This window comes from Nerophis ophidion, linkage group LG21 (assembly GCF_033978795.1).
Source record: "Nerophis ophidion isolate RoL-2023_Sa linkage group LG21, RoL_Noph_v1.0, whole genome shotgun sequence".
Lineage (NCBI taxonomy): Eukaryota > Metazoa > Chordata > Actinopteri > Syngnathiformes > Syngnathidae > Nerophis > Nerophis ophidion.
Genome location: NC_084631.1, coordinates 5,806,408 through 5,823,569, shown reverse-complemented (window position 1 = coordinate 5,823,569; position 17,162 = coordinate 5,806,408). Strand labels below are relative to the sequence as shown.

The 17,162-nt window shown below is 40.2% G+C and overlaps 1 protein-coding gene and 1 long non-coding RNA gene across 3 annotated transcripts in view; one reads left to right on the top strand and one right to left on the bottom strand.

The window, feature by feature from the left end:
* Positions 1-17,162, top strand: part of LOC133539622 (uncharacterized) — a 154,487-nt gene that overhangs the window by 5,718 nt on the left and 131,607 nt on the right. Inside the window, exon 3 of the long non-coding RNA XR_009803451.1 lies at positions 3,107-3,132. This is a non-coding gene — a long non-coding RNA (uncharacterized LOC133539622). The remainder of the gene's footprint in view (positions 1-3,106; positions 3,133-17,162) is intronic.
* The window catches only part of LOC133539621 (histone-lysine N-methyltransferase ASH1L-like), a 155,245-nt gene continuing 139,376 nt past the window's right edge, over positions 1,294-17,162 (bottom strand). Inside the window, exons 12-14 of one of the 2 annotated variants that reach the window (XM_061881672.1) lie at positions 15,139-15,239; positions 14,884-15,056; positions 1,294-9,009 (exon numbers count right to left, since the gene is read on the bottom strand). In XM_061881672.1, the coding sequence (XP_061737656.1) occupies positions 14,898-15,056; positions 15,139-15,239 (260 nt within the window). In that variant the 3' untranslated portion in view covers positions 1,294-9,009; positions 14,884-14,897. Of the gene's footprint in view, positions 9,010-14,883; positions 15,057-15,138; positions 15,240-17,162 lie in introns of those variants that run through there. The other variant, XR_009803450.1, reaches the window with a different exon arrangement.

The window sequence follows — 17,162 nt, the reverse complement described above, 5'->3', positions numbered from 1 at the left end:
TGGACCCCGACTTAAATGAGTTGAAAAACTTATTGGGGTGTTACCATTTAGTGGTCAGTAGTAGGGAATATGTACTGTACTGTGCAATCTACTAATAAAAGTTTCAATCAATCAATCAAAAACAGTTAGCAAGGTTGCCAGATAGCATCAACTAACAAAAAATATGAGCTAAAAAAAGATAGCATGCCAAAGGTATTATGTTAACAATAACATGCTTACATTAAGTATTAGTGCAATACCAAAATATGACACTGAGGTGTATGTCATGACCTGTCATGGCTGATTTTCAGTTTGTCACTCGTTAGTCTTTGCTGTCATCCAGCATTCTGTTTATTTTAGTGTTGTGTAGCATCCCTTCACTTCGGTACTCGTCCCAGCAGCATTCGTCTTTTGTTTGTTTGTTTTGACTCGGAATGAATCTCCTTATACCTGCAAACTTTCACCTATCTTCTTACCATGAATTGATTAACGTGGACCCCGACTTAAACAAGTTGAAAAACTTATTCGGGTGTTACCATTTAGTGGTCAATTGTACGGAATATGTACTGTACTGTGCAATCTACTAATAAATATTTCAATCAATCAATCAAAAACAGTTTGCACGGTTGCCAGATAGCGTCAAGTAACAAAAAATATGAGCTAAAAAAAGATAGCATGCCAAAGGTATTATGTTAGCAATAACATGCTTACATTTAGTATTAGTGAAATACCAAAATATGACACTGAGGTGTATGTCATGGCTGATTTCAGTTTGTCACTCGTTAGTCTTTGCTGTCATCCAGCATTCTGTTTATTTTGGTGTTGTGTAGCATCCCTTCACTTCGGTACTCGTCCCAGCAGCATTCGTCTTTTGTTTGTTTGTTTTGTCTCGGAATGAATCTCTTTATACCTGCAAACTATCACCTATCTTCTTACCCTGAATTGATTAACGTGGACCCCGACTTAAACGGGTTTAAAATCTTACCATTTAGTGGTCAATTGTACGGAATATGTACTGTACAGTGCAATCTACTAATAAAAGTTTCAATCAATCAATCAAAAACAGCTAGCACGGTTTCCAGATAGCGTCAAGTAACAAAAAATATGAGCTAAAAAAAGATAGCATGCCATAGGTATTATGTTAGCAATAACATGCTTACATTTAGTATTAGTGAAATACCAAAATATGACACTGAGGTGTATGTCATGACCTGTCATGGCTGATTTTCAGTTTGTCACTCGTTAGTCTTTGCTGTCATCCAGCATTCTGTTTATTTTGGTGTTGTGTAGCATCCCTTCACTTCGGTACTCGTCCCAACAGCATTCGTCTTTTATTTGTTTGTTTTGTCTCGGAATAAATCTCTTCATACCTGTAAACTATCGCCTATATTCTCCTGCGTCCTGAAAATCCCGACTGACAATTGTTAACATGCAACCCGAGCTTGACAGAATGTCCCAACCAAAAGTTCGAGAGGAACGTGTGTGAAAAAATGCCATTGACCCAACTTGACCCAGAACTGAAATAGTCTTGATTATAAACACGGAACCTGTGTGCCGGCAAGCAACGTCAAGGTACTGCAGGAGACAAGAAAACAGGAAGTGAAAAGTACAAAATAAGAGTGCACAACAGGAACTAAGCGTTAAACACGGAAAAAAAACACAAATTCAAAATCATGGCCTGGGAACGCCTCGGGATCCCCCGGGAGGAGCTGGGGAGAGGGAAGTCTGGGCTTCCCTGCTTAGGCTGCTGCCCCCGCGACCCGACCTCGGATAAGCGGAAGAAGATGGATGAATGGATTCAAAATTAGACATGACAGGTCATGACATTGTATACCATAGGTGTCAAACTCATTTTCAATCGGGGGCCACATGGAGAAGAAGCTACTCAAAAAAATCACGGCACGATAACTTAAAAATAAAGACAACTTCAGATTGTTTTCTTTGTTTAAAAATAGAACAAGCACATTCTGAAAATGTACAAATCATAATGTTATTCGTTTGTTTTTACACTTACATGTTGCGGTTGATAGTATTCTACCTTTATTTGTCGTTATTTATACTTTCTGAATAAATGATGTGATAATGTTCATCAGTCAACTCATTGGTGCGAATGTTCAATCTTTTAGGATGAAAAAATAATATCAAAGTCAAATTACAGGATGTTATTCATGCAGTTTGTTCATTATGTGTTTTTTTTTTGTTTTTTTAAATATGTAGCATCTACAAAGATACAAAGAATTGCAATTGCGACATCTAGTGGACACATTTAGAACAGTTTTTTTCACTCAAAAATTTCAGCTCATTTTTACACTTAGCAAACTCATCCCGCGAGCCGTGTAAAACCTGTTTGACGTCCCTGGTGTATACTTTCTAAATTAGCTCAAAAAGCTAACATACTTATGTTCGCCTGGTAAAATGCTAACTGTAACAAGTACCAAAATATATTACTACAAAAATTAGTTTAAAATGCTGGAATGCTAACATTAGCAACCATCAAGTACCAAACTAAGACTAAGGTGTATACCTACAAAAATAGCAACAAAAATCTTGAATACTATCATTCGTGTCATTTGTCAAGTAGCAAAATATTTGATGCAGTTTTTCCTTGCAAAATTAGCACGGGCTGCATGTTGGACACCCATGGTTTAATGTATCATACCATTTTTGTTAGAATAAAGCCAATAATGTCATCTTTTTGTTGTCCCCTTTATTTTGAAATACATTTTGGTACATGCACCAAAATGTACATGTACCAAAATGTTGGTATCAGGACAACACTACTTCCGACTGTTTTTCTTATAGTGGAAAAGCGAGCCAAATGTCTCTTGACAGTAAAGGTTGCTGACCCTTGTTCGAGAAGCGCCATTAATAGCTGCCATGGTTGTTTTTGAAGGCAACCAAAGGGGAATAATTCCCCCGAGTCATCCTCAGCCCCCACCCCCGAATAGTAGCTACGATTACACGTCCTCTATTGTGGGTCATTATGGAGGACAACACACTCCACAACACTGCTTGGCCAAGCGTGGTTTAGTTCTTAGACATAAAATGTTTTTTATTATAATTACTGGATAGAGAAGCAAAAAAGAAAAAAAGCTGACTTTCTATGGCAATTGTGTTTTTTTTCCAGATGCATTTGAGAGGCAGCAGGCAAAGGTAATACATGTCATGCAAACTAGATAAATAACTTTTTTTTGTTGTTGTTATTGTTGTACCTTTTCGCTATAAAAATCCAATAATCAGGAAAGGGAAGGAAAAATATATGCAGGATATGTAAACAGTGGAAAAAATTGCACTTTCTTGGCTTGTTATTCGTAAAAAAAAAAAAAGCCACGCTACTTAGAAATTATAAGTACTGATTGTTTGACCAATAAAAAACATGCGTGTCTAAAAAAGAAACAAAAGGTATACAATCACAGTCTAATGAAAGCTAATGTATTGGTCAGCGGTAGAAAACAAAAGCATAATGATTATATCTTATGTATATACTGTAGTTATGTTTTATGTACATTCACATGAAACTAGATATTAAATGCCCTTATAAAGTAAGACCTATCTAAGCATCTGTACACTAAAATAAACACCGAGGTGACTTAATAAAACATGACAAAGATATATTGTACTGTATGTATGTACTATGTAATAATAATAATGATAATAATAGTCCTTATCACAGGAGATATTGCTTTGATCGATAATAGACAGCATGGCATTTCTACGGTGGTACCTCTGTTTTCGTTTGAGGATTAATATGTTGGCGTAGCATCTCGGTTATTGTACAACCAAGATAAAAAAATAAGCAACCGTAGGGCCAAAAAAAGTTGCAAGTGCCAACACTCGAATAAAGAAGGTGAGAGACACTATAAGAACTCGTAGCAAAATCCGAAAGTGGGGTCCCGTGTGCTCTCTACTCCCATAAACATGATGTTAAATTAATTTGTTTATCCAATTAACACTTGGGGAAGCGCCCAAATATGGTGAATGCTATAAGTCCCGGAGACCTGAAAGGATTTCTGCCATAAAAGCCTTAAAAATAAGTAAAACAAGTTTTTTTTTTTTAGTTTCTACTCTTAAATTTATAGATACATTTCAGATCTATTTGTCCATCTAAAGTTTTGTTGATGTTTTATGCCCTTTTTGTCAAAGAAATCCCAGTTTTGTTATGGCAAAAACAAAGTATGCAATGCACGCACAATATTATTGTAGCCACATTCTATACATACAACCGTCTTTTTTTTTTTTTTTTAAGCAGGAAAAAAATCCCATTGATATTAAAACAAATATTTTTCAAGGGAGTCCTGGCCAAGAGGCAGCAAAGTTACACACTATATTAGATTCACATTACATGTCATTACCAACCCACCAACATTTTTGATGACATCATAGTTGTGGGCAGATCAAAGCAACTATGCGTCTAATATAAACTTAAAGGCCTACTGAAAGCCACTACTACCGACCACGCAGTTTGATAGTTTATGTATCAATGATGAAATATTAACATTGCAACACATGCCAATACGGCCTTTTTAGTTTACTAAATTGCAATTTTAAATTTCGCGCCGAAATATCCTGCCGAAACATCTCGGTATGATGACGCGTGCGCGTGACGTCACGGATTGTAGAGGACATTTTGTTCCAGCATCGTACCCAGCTATTAAGTTGTCTGTTTTCATCGCAAAATTCCACAGTATTCTGAATATTTTGCAATTTGTTCACTGAACATTGGAGACATCAAAGAAGAAAGCTGTAGGTGCGAAGCGGTGTATTGCGGCCGGCATTAGCAACACAAACAGCCGGTGTTTCATTGTTTACATTCCCGAAAGTTGACAGTCAAGCTTTACTATGGAACAGAGATGTCAAGCGAACACGGTTGGATTGGACCACACACACAAAGTACAGTGTATTATGTGTATTAATAAAAAACATTTTACTTTTCTGTATTCTGAAGGCGATCTATGTCGTGTGCCACTCCACCATTAATATCCGCAGCGTCCTCCTGACCGTCACCGTCGTGTTCAAAGGGGTATGGCTCTATCCCTTGTTGCGTTGGGCCTGGCCGAATGGTCCTGCCACCCCCACAGCATCTTCCCTATCTGAATCGCTCCCACTGCCCTCTTGTCTTTATTTTTTTCTTCTTCTTTTCTAGTCCTTCACTCTCACTTTCCTCATCCACAAATCTTTCATCCTCGCTCAAATTAATGGGGAAATCGTCGCTTTCTCGATCCGGATTGCTCTCGCTGCTGGTGGCCATGATGGTAAACAATGTGAGGATCTCCACAACCCGTGACGTCACGCGCACATCGTCTGCTACTTCTGGTACAGGCAAGGCTTTTTTTATTAGCGACCAAAAGTTGCGAACTTTATCGTCAATGTTCTCTACTAAATCCTTTCAGCAAAAATATGGCAATATCGCGAAATGATCAAGTATGACACATAGAATGGACCTGCTATCCCCGTTTAAATAAGAACATCTCATTTCAGTATGCTTTTAAGGTACTCTGGCAGTATTTCCAGTTAAGAGGTCAAATTACACCTCTGATAGTATTTACACATATTTCAAAAGGAAATGCTTGGATTCATTTGGTGTTTGTGGAAAAAGCGTTATTTTATAACAAGTTTACAGTATATTGAAAAATGGCCGTTATAAAACGGAGTCAATGGGGGACAAAAGGGTCCCGGGGAACACTAATATACACTCACTCATTACCTTGTGTAAAAAATTACTTCCTGGATAATAGAGGTGTGGAAAATAATCGATTTTTAGATGCATTGCAATTCGGACATGAAAGATTATTGAATCAATTAGTAAACGTCAATAATTGATAATCGATGTATTTATTGTAAATAAAGTGTTGCAGACAGTTCTAAAATGATCCCACCAACTTCTTTACTATCAGGCAATTATGGTCTAGTTTTGCACACATTTTCATTAATTTATTAAATGTGGGAATCAATTTAACTGTGTTTTTTTATTCCCATTTATTTTTTTTTAAATTGAAAGTGAAAAACGCTTATGTTTAAATAAAAATAAATGTAATACTGCATCAATATACACAACCTACTCAGTGGCCTAGTGGTCAGAGTGTCCGCCCTGAGATCGGTAGATTGGGAGTCGTACCAAAGACTATAAAAATGGGACCCATTACGTCCCTGCTTGGCACTCAGCATCAACGGTTGGAGTTGTGAATTGTGAATTTATATAGCGCTTTTCTCTAGTGACTCAAAGCGCTTTACATAGTGAAACCCAATATCTAAGTTACATTTAAAGCAGTGTGGGTGGCACTGGGAGCAGGTGGGTAAAGTGTCTTGCCCAAGGACACAACGGCAGTGACTAGGATGGCGGAAGCGGGAATCGAACCTGCAACCCTCAAGTTGCTGGTTATTTGGGGGTTAAATCACCAAAAATGATTCCAAGGCGCGGCCATCGCTGCTGCTCACTGCTCCCCTCACCTCCCAGGGGGAGATCAAGGTTGATGGGTCAAATGCAGAGAATAATTTCGCCACACCGAGTGTGTGTGTGACAATCATTGCTACTTTAACTTTAATAAACTAAAGATGCATCAATAATCGTTTTTTAATCGAATCGTATCATCTGAATCGAAATCGTAATCGAATCGTGAGGTGCACAAAGATTCTCACCTCTACTGGATAACGCAAATTTTGAGATGAATTCCTTTACAACTTCTGTGGCCATTTTTTTTTTACCACTTTTAAAATGAGCATTCTGTTGCATGATGTCATCTTCGAAGGTAATAAAAAGACCCACAAAAGGTCCCAGGTCTTCCCAAGGTTTGATCATATATATACACTATATTGTCAAAAGTATTTGGCCACCCATCCAAATGATCAGAAACAGGTGTAGAAAAACAAGCACTGGAGACTGTTTCTACAATATTTGTGAAAGAATGGGCCGCTTTCAGTGATTTCCAGCGTGGAACGGTCATAGGATGCCACCTGTGCAACAAATACAGTCGTGAAATTTCCTCTCTCCTAAATATTCCAAAGTTAACTCTTGGGTTTGTTATAAGAAAAGTGAAGATTTTGGGAACAACAGCAACTCAGCCACCAAGTGGTAGGCCACGTAAACTGACAAAGAGGGGTCAGTGGATGCTGAAGCGCATTAGTGCACTGAGGTCGCTGACTTCCTACTCATCTGACCTTCCAATTAGCCCACGTACAGTACGCAGAGAGCTACATGGAATGGGTTTTCATGGCCGAGCAGCTGCATCTAAGCCATACATCACCACGTCCAATTCAAAGCGTCGGATGCAGTGGTGTGAAGCAGTGGTCCCCAACCTTTTTGTAGCTGCGGACCGGTCAACGCTTGATAATTTGACATGAAAAAGGGAGTTTTTTGGGGTTGGTGCACTAATTGTAAGTGTATCTTATGTTTTTTATGTTGATTTCATGAAAAAAAAAAAATTTTTATAAAAAATTCTTCTGCTGCCCGGTACCAATCGGGCCGTAGCCCGGTGGTTGGGGACCACTGGTGTAAAGCACGTTGCCACTGGACTCTAGAGCAGTAGAGACCCGTTCTCTGGTGTGATGAATCACGTTTTTCCATCTGATGGACGAGTCTGGGTTTGGAGGTTGCAAAGAGAACGGTACATGTCGGACTGTATTGTGCCGAGTGTGAAATTTGGTGGAGTAGGAATTATGGTGTGGGGTTGTTTTTCAGTAGTTTGGCTTGGCCCCTTATTTGCAGTGAAAGGGACTTTGAATGCTCCAGGATACCAAAACATTTTTGGACAATTCCATGCTCCAAACCTTGTGGGAACAGTTTGGAGCGGGCCCATTCCTCTTCCAACATGACTGTGCACCAGTGCACAAAGCAAGGTCGTTAAAGACGTGGATAAAAGAGTCTTGTGTGGATGAACTTGACTGGCCTGCACAGAGTCCTGACCAGAGCCTGATAGAACATCTTTGGGATGAATTAGAACAGAGACTGAGAACCAGGCCTTCTCGACCAACATCTGGAAGAATGGTTGAAAATTCATCAAAATACACTCCTCAACCTTGTGGACAGCCTTTCCAGAAGAGTTGAAGCTGTAATAGCTGCAAAAGGTGAACCCACGTAATATTGAACCCTATGGGTTAGGAATGGGATGGCACTTCAAGTTCTGATGTGAGTCAAGGCAGGTGGCCAAATACTTTTGGCAACATAGTGTGTGTGTTTCACATTGTTTTCTGCATGTAAATCTCTATAATTATTTTTGATAAAATGTGTTTCGTCTTCACATTATTGGGTGTACTTATATTATTTCCTATGGAAATAATTGTGTTGGTTGTTGTACGGTTTGGGTTTCGGCGGGACGGATTATTAATGAAAACCGAGGTACCACCGTACTTAGAACCGCATCCTGTCATTTCTCACTCCCCTGGGACATTCTGATTGTCAATAAAACATTCTCAAAGGCAATCTGATGGAAATAAAGACACGTTTCACCCTCAGGAAGCAATACTGAAAATAGTTCAACATTCCCCGTGTTCGTTGAGTCCTTTAGAAGACGGCACAACAAAAATATTATCTTTCTTAAAATTATTTTTGCAGCGACGTCAACACCCCCCGCGTTGTGTTCGCTGTCTGGTAGAGTAAATAGAAGAGCTTTTTCCCCTTCCTCAAGGTGCAATGTGACTTTGGAAGTTTCCTTTCTGACCTAGTTATCGCTTCACAAGCGTCCGGGTTTCACTCGGCTCAGTCTTTACGCGCACTTTGCTTGTGGAGGTGTGTCTTTTGAACCTCCACACAGTCTCTAGTGTCTTTAGTGCAAATTTCATTTTCAGCTGGTCTGTTTTTCCGTGATCCGCTCGCTCGCATTCTCTTGCCTCGCTTTCATCCTTTGCTGCTTGGACAAAAGATGTTGCCATGGTTTCATCCTTCAAAAACGCTCGATTCAACATCTGCCACAGCGTGTCATGATGGTGTCTTTCTTGCTTTTTTTTTTTTAATTGATCCTCTCCCAATGTCCACGCAGCACCTGTACATGTGTCCCGGCGGGGGACTGGTCCTCTTTTTCCTGTCTGTGCTCACACCTAATAACACACAGAGTGGAAATACTGTCAACACATCAGTTTACTTTATGTACAGCAAATATAAGGTTAGAGATGAAAACTGTTTCAAGATATTCAAACCCCAAAACCAATTAAGTTGGCACGTTGTGTAAGTCGAGAATAAAAACAGAATACAATGATTTGCAAATCCTTTTCAACTTATATTCAATTGAATATACTGCAAGGACAAAATACTTAAAGTCCTACTGAAAGCCACTACTACCGACCACACAGTCTGATAGTTTATATATCAATGATGAAATAATAACATTGCAACACATGCCAATACGACCTTTTTAGTTTACTAAATTGCAATTTTAAATTTCGCGCCGAAGTATCCTGCCGAAACATCACGGTATGATGGCGCGTGACGTCACGCATTGTAGAGGACATTTTGTTCATGCACCGTTCCCAGCTATAAGTCGTCTGTTTTCATCGCATAATTCCACAGTATCCTGGACATCTGTGTTGCTGAATCTTTTGCAATTTGTTCAATGGATAATGGAGACGTCAAAGAAGAAAGCTGTAGGTGGGAAGCGGTGTATATATTGTATAGATGTTATAGACATATTTTATCTGTATATATAATATACTGTACACATGATAAGTATATATTGTATATATTCGCAGATATGTTATATTTTACATTGCTATACCTAGTCTATTTATACCTGCATTGTCCTTTCCATCCTTACACTTTCCATCATTGTAACTAAGTTTCTGTGTTGAACAATTTCCCTTGTGGATCATTAAAGTTTGTCTAAGTCTATTGCGGCCGACTTTAGCAACACAAACAGCCAGCGTTTCATTGTTTACATTCCCGAAAGATGACGGTGAAGCTTTACTATGGAACAGAGCGGTCAAGCGAACACGGTTGGATTGGACCACACACACAAAGTACAGGGTATTATGCAGCGATCATTTCGAAAGATCGTGTTTCGAAGAGGGTCCCTTGCGAAGAGCAGGGATAGGTATCGCCACCACCCGTCGACTGGTGCTGAAGAAAGGTTGTACATGTACGACCGTATAATCTCACTAAAAAACTAGTAACACAATAAGCAGATAAGGGATTTTCCAGAATTATCCTAGTAAATTTGTCTAATAACATCTGAATCGCTCCCACTGTATAATCTTTTTTTTTTTTCTAGTCCTTCACTCTCACTTTCCTCATCCACGAATCTCTCATCGTCGCTTTCTCAGTCCGAATCACTCTCGCTGCTGGTGGCCATAATTGTAAACAATGTTCAGATGTGAGGAGCTCCACAACCCGTGACGTCACGTGCACATCGTCTGCTACTTCCGGTACAGGCAAGGCTTTTCTATCAGCACCAAAAGTTGCGAACTTTATCGTCAATGTTCTCTACTAAATCCTTTCAGCAAAAATATGGCAATATCGCGAAATGATCAAGTATGACACATAGAATGGACCTGCTATCCCCGTTTAAATAAGAACATCTAATTTCAGTAGGCCTTTAACATTCAAACTGGAAAATGTAAATTTTTGCAAATATTAGCTCAATTGGAATTGTTTCAAAAAGGCTGGCACAAGTGGCAAAAAAGACTGAGAAAGTTGAGGAATGCTCATCAGAAACTTATTTGTAACATCCCACAGGTGAACAGGCTAATTGGGAACAGGTGGGTGCCATGAGTGGGTATAACAGCAGTTTCCATGAAATGCTCAGTCATTCACTAACAAGGATGGGGTGAGGGTCACCACTTTGTGAACTAATGCGTGAGCAAATTGTCCAACAGTCTAAGAACAACATTTCTCAACAAGCTATTGCAAGGAATTTGTCGTAGTAAGTTGGTGACAAACCCTAAGATGCAGAGAAAGAGGCAGGTATTGCGTAAGAAAACATAATTTAATTTAACACTAAGACAAAACCGAACAAAAGGGTACAAACAAAAGGCGCGCACGAGGCGGATAACAAACACTTACTTTGACACGACGGAACTATGGCATGAACAGAGTGAACAGAAGTAGACAAAGCTACAAGCGACAAGACAGGTAGTGGTGACATCGACACGACATGACAATAATCCAGCACTGACTGGAGGAGAAAACAGGTCTAAATAGCTACTGGCTGATTGACACCAGGTGTGGCCAGGTGCCAATCAGCCAAAGCACTCAGAGAAACAAGCAGGAAATACAGACAAAATAAAAGCGCTGACAGGAAACAAAGACAAATGCAGAGGAAAAATTAAAACATAGCCAAACTGTCAGGGACAAGTCTGACAGAATTTATGAATTTTACCATCTACTGTCCGTAATATCATCAAAAGGTTCAGAGAATCTGGAGAAATCATGACACATAAGCAATGATGTAACGGACCGTTCATCCCTCAGGCGTTACTGCATCAAAAAGCGACATCAGTGTGTAAAGGATATGACCACATGGGCTCAGGAACACTTCAGAAAACCACTGTCATTAACTACAGTTGGACGCTACATCTGTAAGTGCAAGTTAAAACTCTGCTATGCAAAGCGAAAATCTTTTATCAACAACACCCAGAAACGCTGCCGGCTTCACTGGGCCCGAGCTCACCTAAGATAGACTGATGCAAAGTGGAAAAGTGTTCTTTGGTCGGACGTCGTGTTCTCTGGAACAAAGAGGAAAAGAACCATCCGGAATGTGATAGGTGCAAAGTTCAAAAGCCAGCATGGTATGGGGGTGTATTAGTGCCCAAGGCATGGGTAACTTACACATCTGTGAAGGCACCATTAATGCTGAAAGTTACATACAGGTTTTGGAGCAACATATGTTGTCATCTGAGCAACGTTATCATGGACGCCCCTGCTTATTTAAGCAAAACAATGCCAAGCCACGTGTTACAACAGCGTGGCTTCATAGTAAAAGAGCTAGACTGGCTTACCTGTAGTCCAGACCTGTCTCCCATTGAAAATGTGTGGTGCAATTTGAAGACTAAAATACCACAACGGAGACCTGGGATTGTTGAACAACTTAATCTGTACATCAAGCAAGAATGGGAAAGAATTCCACCTGAAAAGCTTCAAAAATTGCTCTCCTCAGTTCCCAAACGTTTACTGAGTGTTGTTAAAAGGAAAGGCCATGTAACACAGTGGTAAAAATGCCCCTGTGCCAACTTTTGTGCAATAGGTTTGATTATTTGCAAAAAAAATATATTTTTCTCAGTTGGAACATTAAATATCTTGTCTTTGCAGTATATTCAATTGAACATAGGTCGAAAAGGAAAAAAAGTGTCATCCCTGCAGGACAAGGAATAGCTAAACATGCTTCACTATATATAAACAAACGCCTTTGGTGGATCTACACCTGACATCCACTGTAATGATACCAAGTACAGTAGCGTGTTTCGTCAATAGTACTATAATTATGTCGATATTTTTGGGCATCACAACAACTTCTTTCATTTTTAAAAAATGTATATTATGTTTATAAAGTCAGTAAATATGTCCCTGGACACATGAGGACTTTGAATATGACCAATGTATGATCCTGTAACTACTTGGTATCTATATTTGTGGTATCATGCAAAACTAATGTAAAGTATCAAACAACAGAAGAATAAGTGATTATTAGTGTAAATAAAACATGTTAATAGAAAACGTAAACATATATTAACAGTAAATGAAGAAGTAGATTAATATTTCATCTACTACCACTTGTCCTTAATAATGTTGATAAAATAATAGAATGATAAATGACACAATATCAATCCATCCATTTTCTACCGCTTGTCCCGTTCAATATGTTACTGCATATGTCAGCAGCTAAATTAGGAGCCTTTGTTTGTTTACTTACTAATAAAAGACAAATTGTCTTGTACGGTCACTATTTTATTTAAGGACAAACTTGCAATAAGAAACATATGTTTAATGTACCTTGAGATTTTTTGTTAAAATAAAGCCAATAAAGCTATTTTTTGTGGTCCCCTTTATTTATAAAAGTACCGAAAAATATCGAAATAATTTTGGTACCGGGACAACACCACACTATACACTAGCCCTGTCTTGGTTTAATTCTTATCCTACTGATAGGATGCAGTACGTCTCCCATAACAGTGTGACCTCGGACTACATTAAGGTAATGTGTGGAGTTCCCCAGGGTTCGGTCCTTGGCCCTGCACTCTTCAGCATCTACATGCTGCCGCTAGGTGACATCATACGCAAATACGGTGTTAGCTTTCACTGTTATGCTGATGACACCCAACTCTACATGCCCCTAAAGCTGACCAACACGCCGGATTGTAGTCAGCTGGAGGCGTGTCTTAATGAAATTAAACAATGGATGTCCGCTAATTTTTTGCAACTTAACGCCACAAAAACGGAAATGCTGATTATCGGTCCTGCTAGACACCGAACTCTATTTAATAATACAACTTTAACATTTGACAACCAAAGAATTAAGCAAGGCGACTCGATAAAGAATCTGGGTATTATCTTTGACCCAACTCTCTCCTTTGAGGCACACATTAAAAGCGTTACTAAAACGGCCTTCTTTCATCTCCGTAATATCGCTAAAATTCGCTCCATTTTCTCCACTAAAGACTCTGAGATCATTATCCATGCGTTTGTTACGTCTCACCTCGATTACTGTAACGTATTATTTTCGGGTCTCCCCATGTCTAGCATTAAAAGATTACAGTTGGTACAAAATGCGGCTGCTAGACTTTTGACAAGAACAAGAAAGTTTGATCACATTACACCTGTACTGTATATACCTTTATATACATATATACATACATATATACCTATACTGGCTCACCTGCACTGGCTTCCTGTGCACTTAAGATGTGACTTTAAGGTTTTACTACTTACGTATAAAATACTACACGGTCTAGCTCCATCCTATCTTGCCGATTGTATTGTACCATATGTCCCGGCAAGGAATCTGCGTTCAAAGGACTCCGGCTTATTAGTGATTCCTAAGGCCCCAAAAAAAGTCTGCGGGCTATAGAGCGTTTTCCATTCGGGCTCCAGTACTCTGGAATGCCAGACTACTGGAGATGCTACCTCAGTAGAAGCATTTAAGTCTCACCTAAAAACTCATTTGTATACTCTAGCCTATAAATAGACTCCCTTTTTAGACCAGTTGATCTGCCGTTTCTCTTATTTTACTCCTATGTCCCACTCTACTTTGTGGAGGGGGTCCGGTCCGATGGCCATGGATGACGTACTGGCTGTCCAGAGTCGAGACCCAGGATAAACCGCTCCTCCAGAGTCGGGACTCAGGATGGACCGCTTGCCCGTGTATCGGCTGGGGACATCCCTGCGCTGCTGATCCGCCTCCGCTTGGGATGGTTTCCTGCTGGCTCCGCTGTGGACGGGACTCTCGCTGCTGTGTTGGATCCATTATGGATTGAACTTTCACAGTATCATGTTAGACCCGCTCGACATCCATTGCTTTCCTCCTCTCCAAGGTTCTCATAGTCATCATTGTCACCGATGTCCCACTGGGTGTGAGTTTTCCTTGCCCTTATGTGGGCCTACCGAGGATGTCGTAGTGGTTTGTGCTGCCCTTTGAGACATTAGTGAGTTAGGGCTATATAAGTAAATATTGATTGATTGATTGACACCAGAGTCAGCCAGAGCCCAGACCTAAATCCAGTAACAAATCTGTGAGGATCTTTTTTTGGAGGGGGCATGAACAAGAGATCTGACACATTTTGAGCACTTTTGATCGAGAAATAGTCGACAATAATGTAAAACGGTGTCAGACTTCCAAGTCAGCAAGATTGAAAGTTGTAATAAAAGCAAAAGGTGCTGTTTGTTCTTAAAATATTTGGTTAGTTTTCAATGGAAATGCATGCAGTAAAGGTTTTAGTGACTTTATATGCACTGAGTGTTTAGTAGATGTATGATGCCCTACTTGCCTCTGTGTGTTAGCTTATGAATGCTGAAGGGTCAAAAGTAAATCGTTGAGCCGTTTTCTCCTCTGCTCTCTGCTGGTATCTCCGACTTTGTCTTCCACGCTGCCCCCCTCCTCCTCCTCCTCCTCCTCCTCCTCCTCGTCTTCTCCTTCCTTTCCGTCCTGGCTGTCCGTGGGCTGCGGATGAGCAAGATCACAGAGTCAAACAAATGATATGCTCATTATTCCTCGTCGACTATGCATGTTTTCATGCACTCACGCGGGGGCTGGCTGCGAGGGAGCTGGGGGTGTCGGGGCTCTCGTGGTGTTGGGGGTCACTGCTGGTGGAAACAGTCACCTCCACCACCCCCACTGGTACATCTGAGAAGTCACAGTGCGGTACTTTAGTGAAGGTGCTCCGGGAGGGAATGGAATCATGACTGGTCACAAGAATAGGTGCACCTTAAAAGCCTACTGAAAGCCACTACTAGCGACCACGCAGTCTGATAGTTTATACATCAATAACGAAATATTAACATTGCAGCACATGCCAATACGGCTTTCTTAGTTTACTAAATTTCCCGCGGAGTTTCCTGTTGAAAACGTCGCGGAATTATGACGCGTATGTTGACGCGTGTTTGTGATGTTATTGGTTGGAGGGGACATTTTAGCCCAGCACCACTTACGGCTAAAAGTCGTCTGTATTCATCGCGCAATTACACAGTATTTTGGACATCTGTGTTGCTGAATCTTTTGCAATTTGTTCAATTAATAATGGAGACGTCAAAGAAGAATGCTGTTCAATCCAATCCAATCCACTTTATTTGTATAGCACATTTAAACAACAATAACGTTTCCAAAGTGCTGCACAGCCATGTTAAAAACAAAATTAACAAAACAACAACATTATGCTCCACCAATGACTGAATAAAAACCAAAAATAAATAAATATAAAACCAATAAAAACAGTTTAAAAACAAATATGATTAAAAACTATTTTAAAGGGTAAAATCAATTAAAACAGTAAAATAGAAATCAAAGTGTATAAAAACACAGAGGACAACAGAGGACGAGGACCACACAACTCGGCGTGGCGCAGTGGGAGAGTGGCCGTGCGCAACCCGAGGGTCCCTGGTTCAAATCCCACCTAGTACCAACCTCGTCACGTCCGTTGTGTCCTGAGCAAGACACTTCACCCTTGCTCCTGATGGGTGTCATACTTGATCATTTCGCAATATTGCCATATTTTTGCTGAAAGGATGTAGTAGAGAACGTCCACGATAAAGTTCGCAACTTTCGGTGCTAAAAGAAAAGCCCTGCCTCTACCGGAAGTAGCAGACGATGACGTCACTGTCAGGCTTGGATATGGATGGTGTGTGCTCCTTCGACGCAGCGGGATTACAGGACGAGCCAGACGTGAATTCAGGTACATGTTTTTAATTTATACTCAAAATACAATAAATAAGGCAAAACAAAAAGTGCGCTCGATGGCGGATAATAATTTATACTAAAACTTAGAACAAAAACAGCATAATTGCATGAAAATATACAAACAAAACAAAACTAGCACTGTGGCATAAATACACAAACTTACACGGCATGGAACTGTGGACGAGGGCGTGAAGGTTGGAACAGCATGGGTAGGGTGCGTGCGAGTGTGAAGATCCCAGAATGATGAACAGAAAGAAAATTACTTAAATACTGGCTGTGATAATCAGGAACAGGTGTGGGACTGAGGGCAGGGGCGTGACAAGGTGGGAACTATATTTCCCAGAATTATCCTAGTAAATGTCTCTAAAAACATCGGAATCCGTCCCAATGCAATCGCATTTTTTTTTCTTTTTTTCCAGTCCACTCGCACGCACCCTACCCATGCTGTTCCAACCTTCACGCCCTCGTCCACAGTTCCGTGCCGTGTAAGTTTGTGTATCTATGCCACAGTGCTAGTTTTGTTTTGTTTGTATATTTTCATGCCATTATGCTGTTTTTGTTCTAAGTTTTAGTATAAATTATTATCCGCCATCGAGCGCGCTTTTTGTTTTGCCTTATTTATTGTATTTTGAGTATAAATAAAAAACATGGCGTGGCGCAGTGGGAGAGTGGCCGTGCGCAACCCGAGGGTCCCTGGTTCAAATCCCACCTAGTACCAACCTCGTCACGTCCGTTGTGTCCTGAGCAAGACACTTCACCCTTGCTCCTGATGGGTGCTGGTTGGCGCCTTGCATGGCAGCTCCCTCCATCAGTGTGTGAATGTGTGTGTGAATGGGTAAATGTGGAAGTAGTGTCAAAGCGCTTTGAGTACCT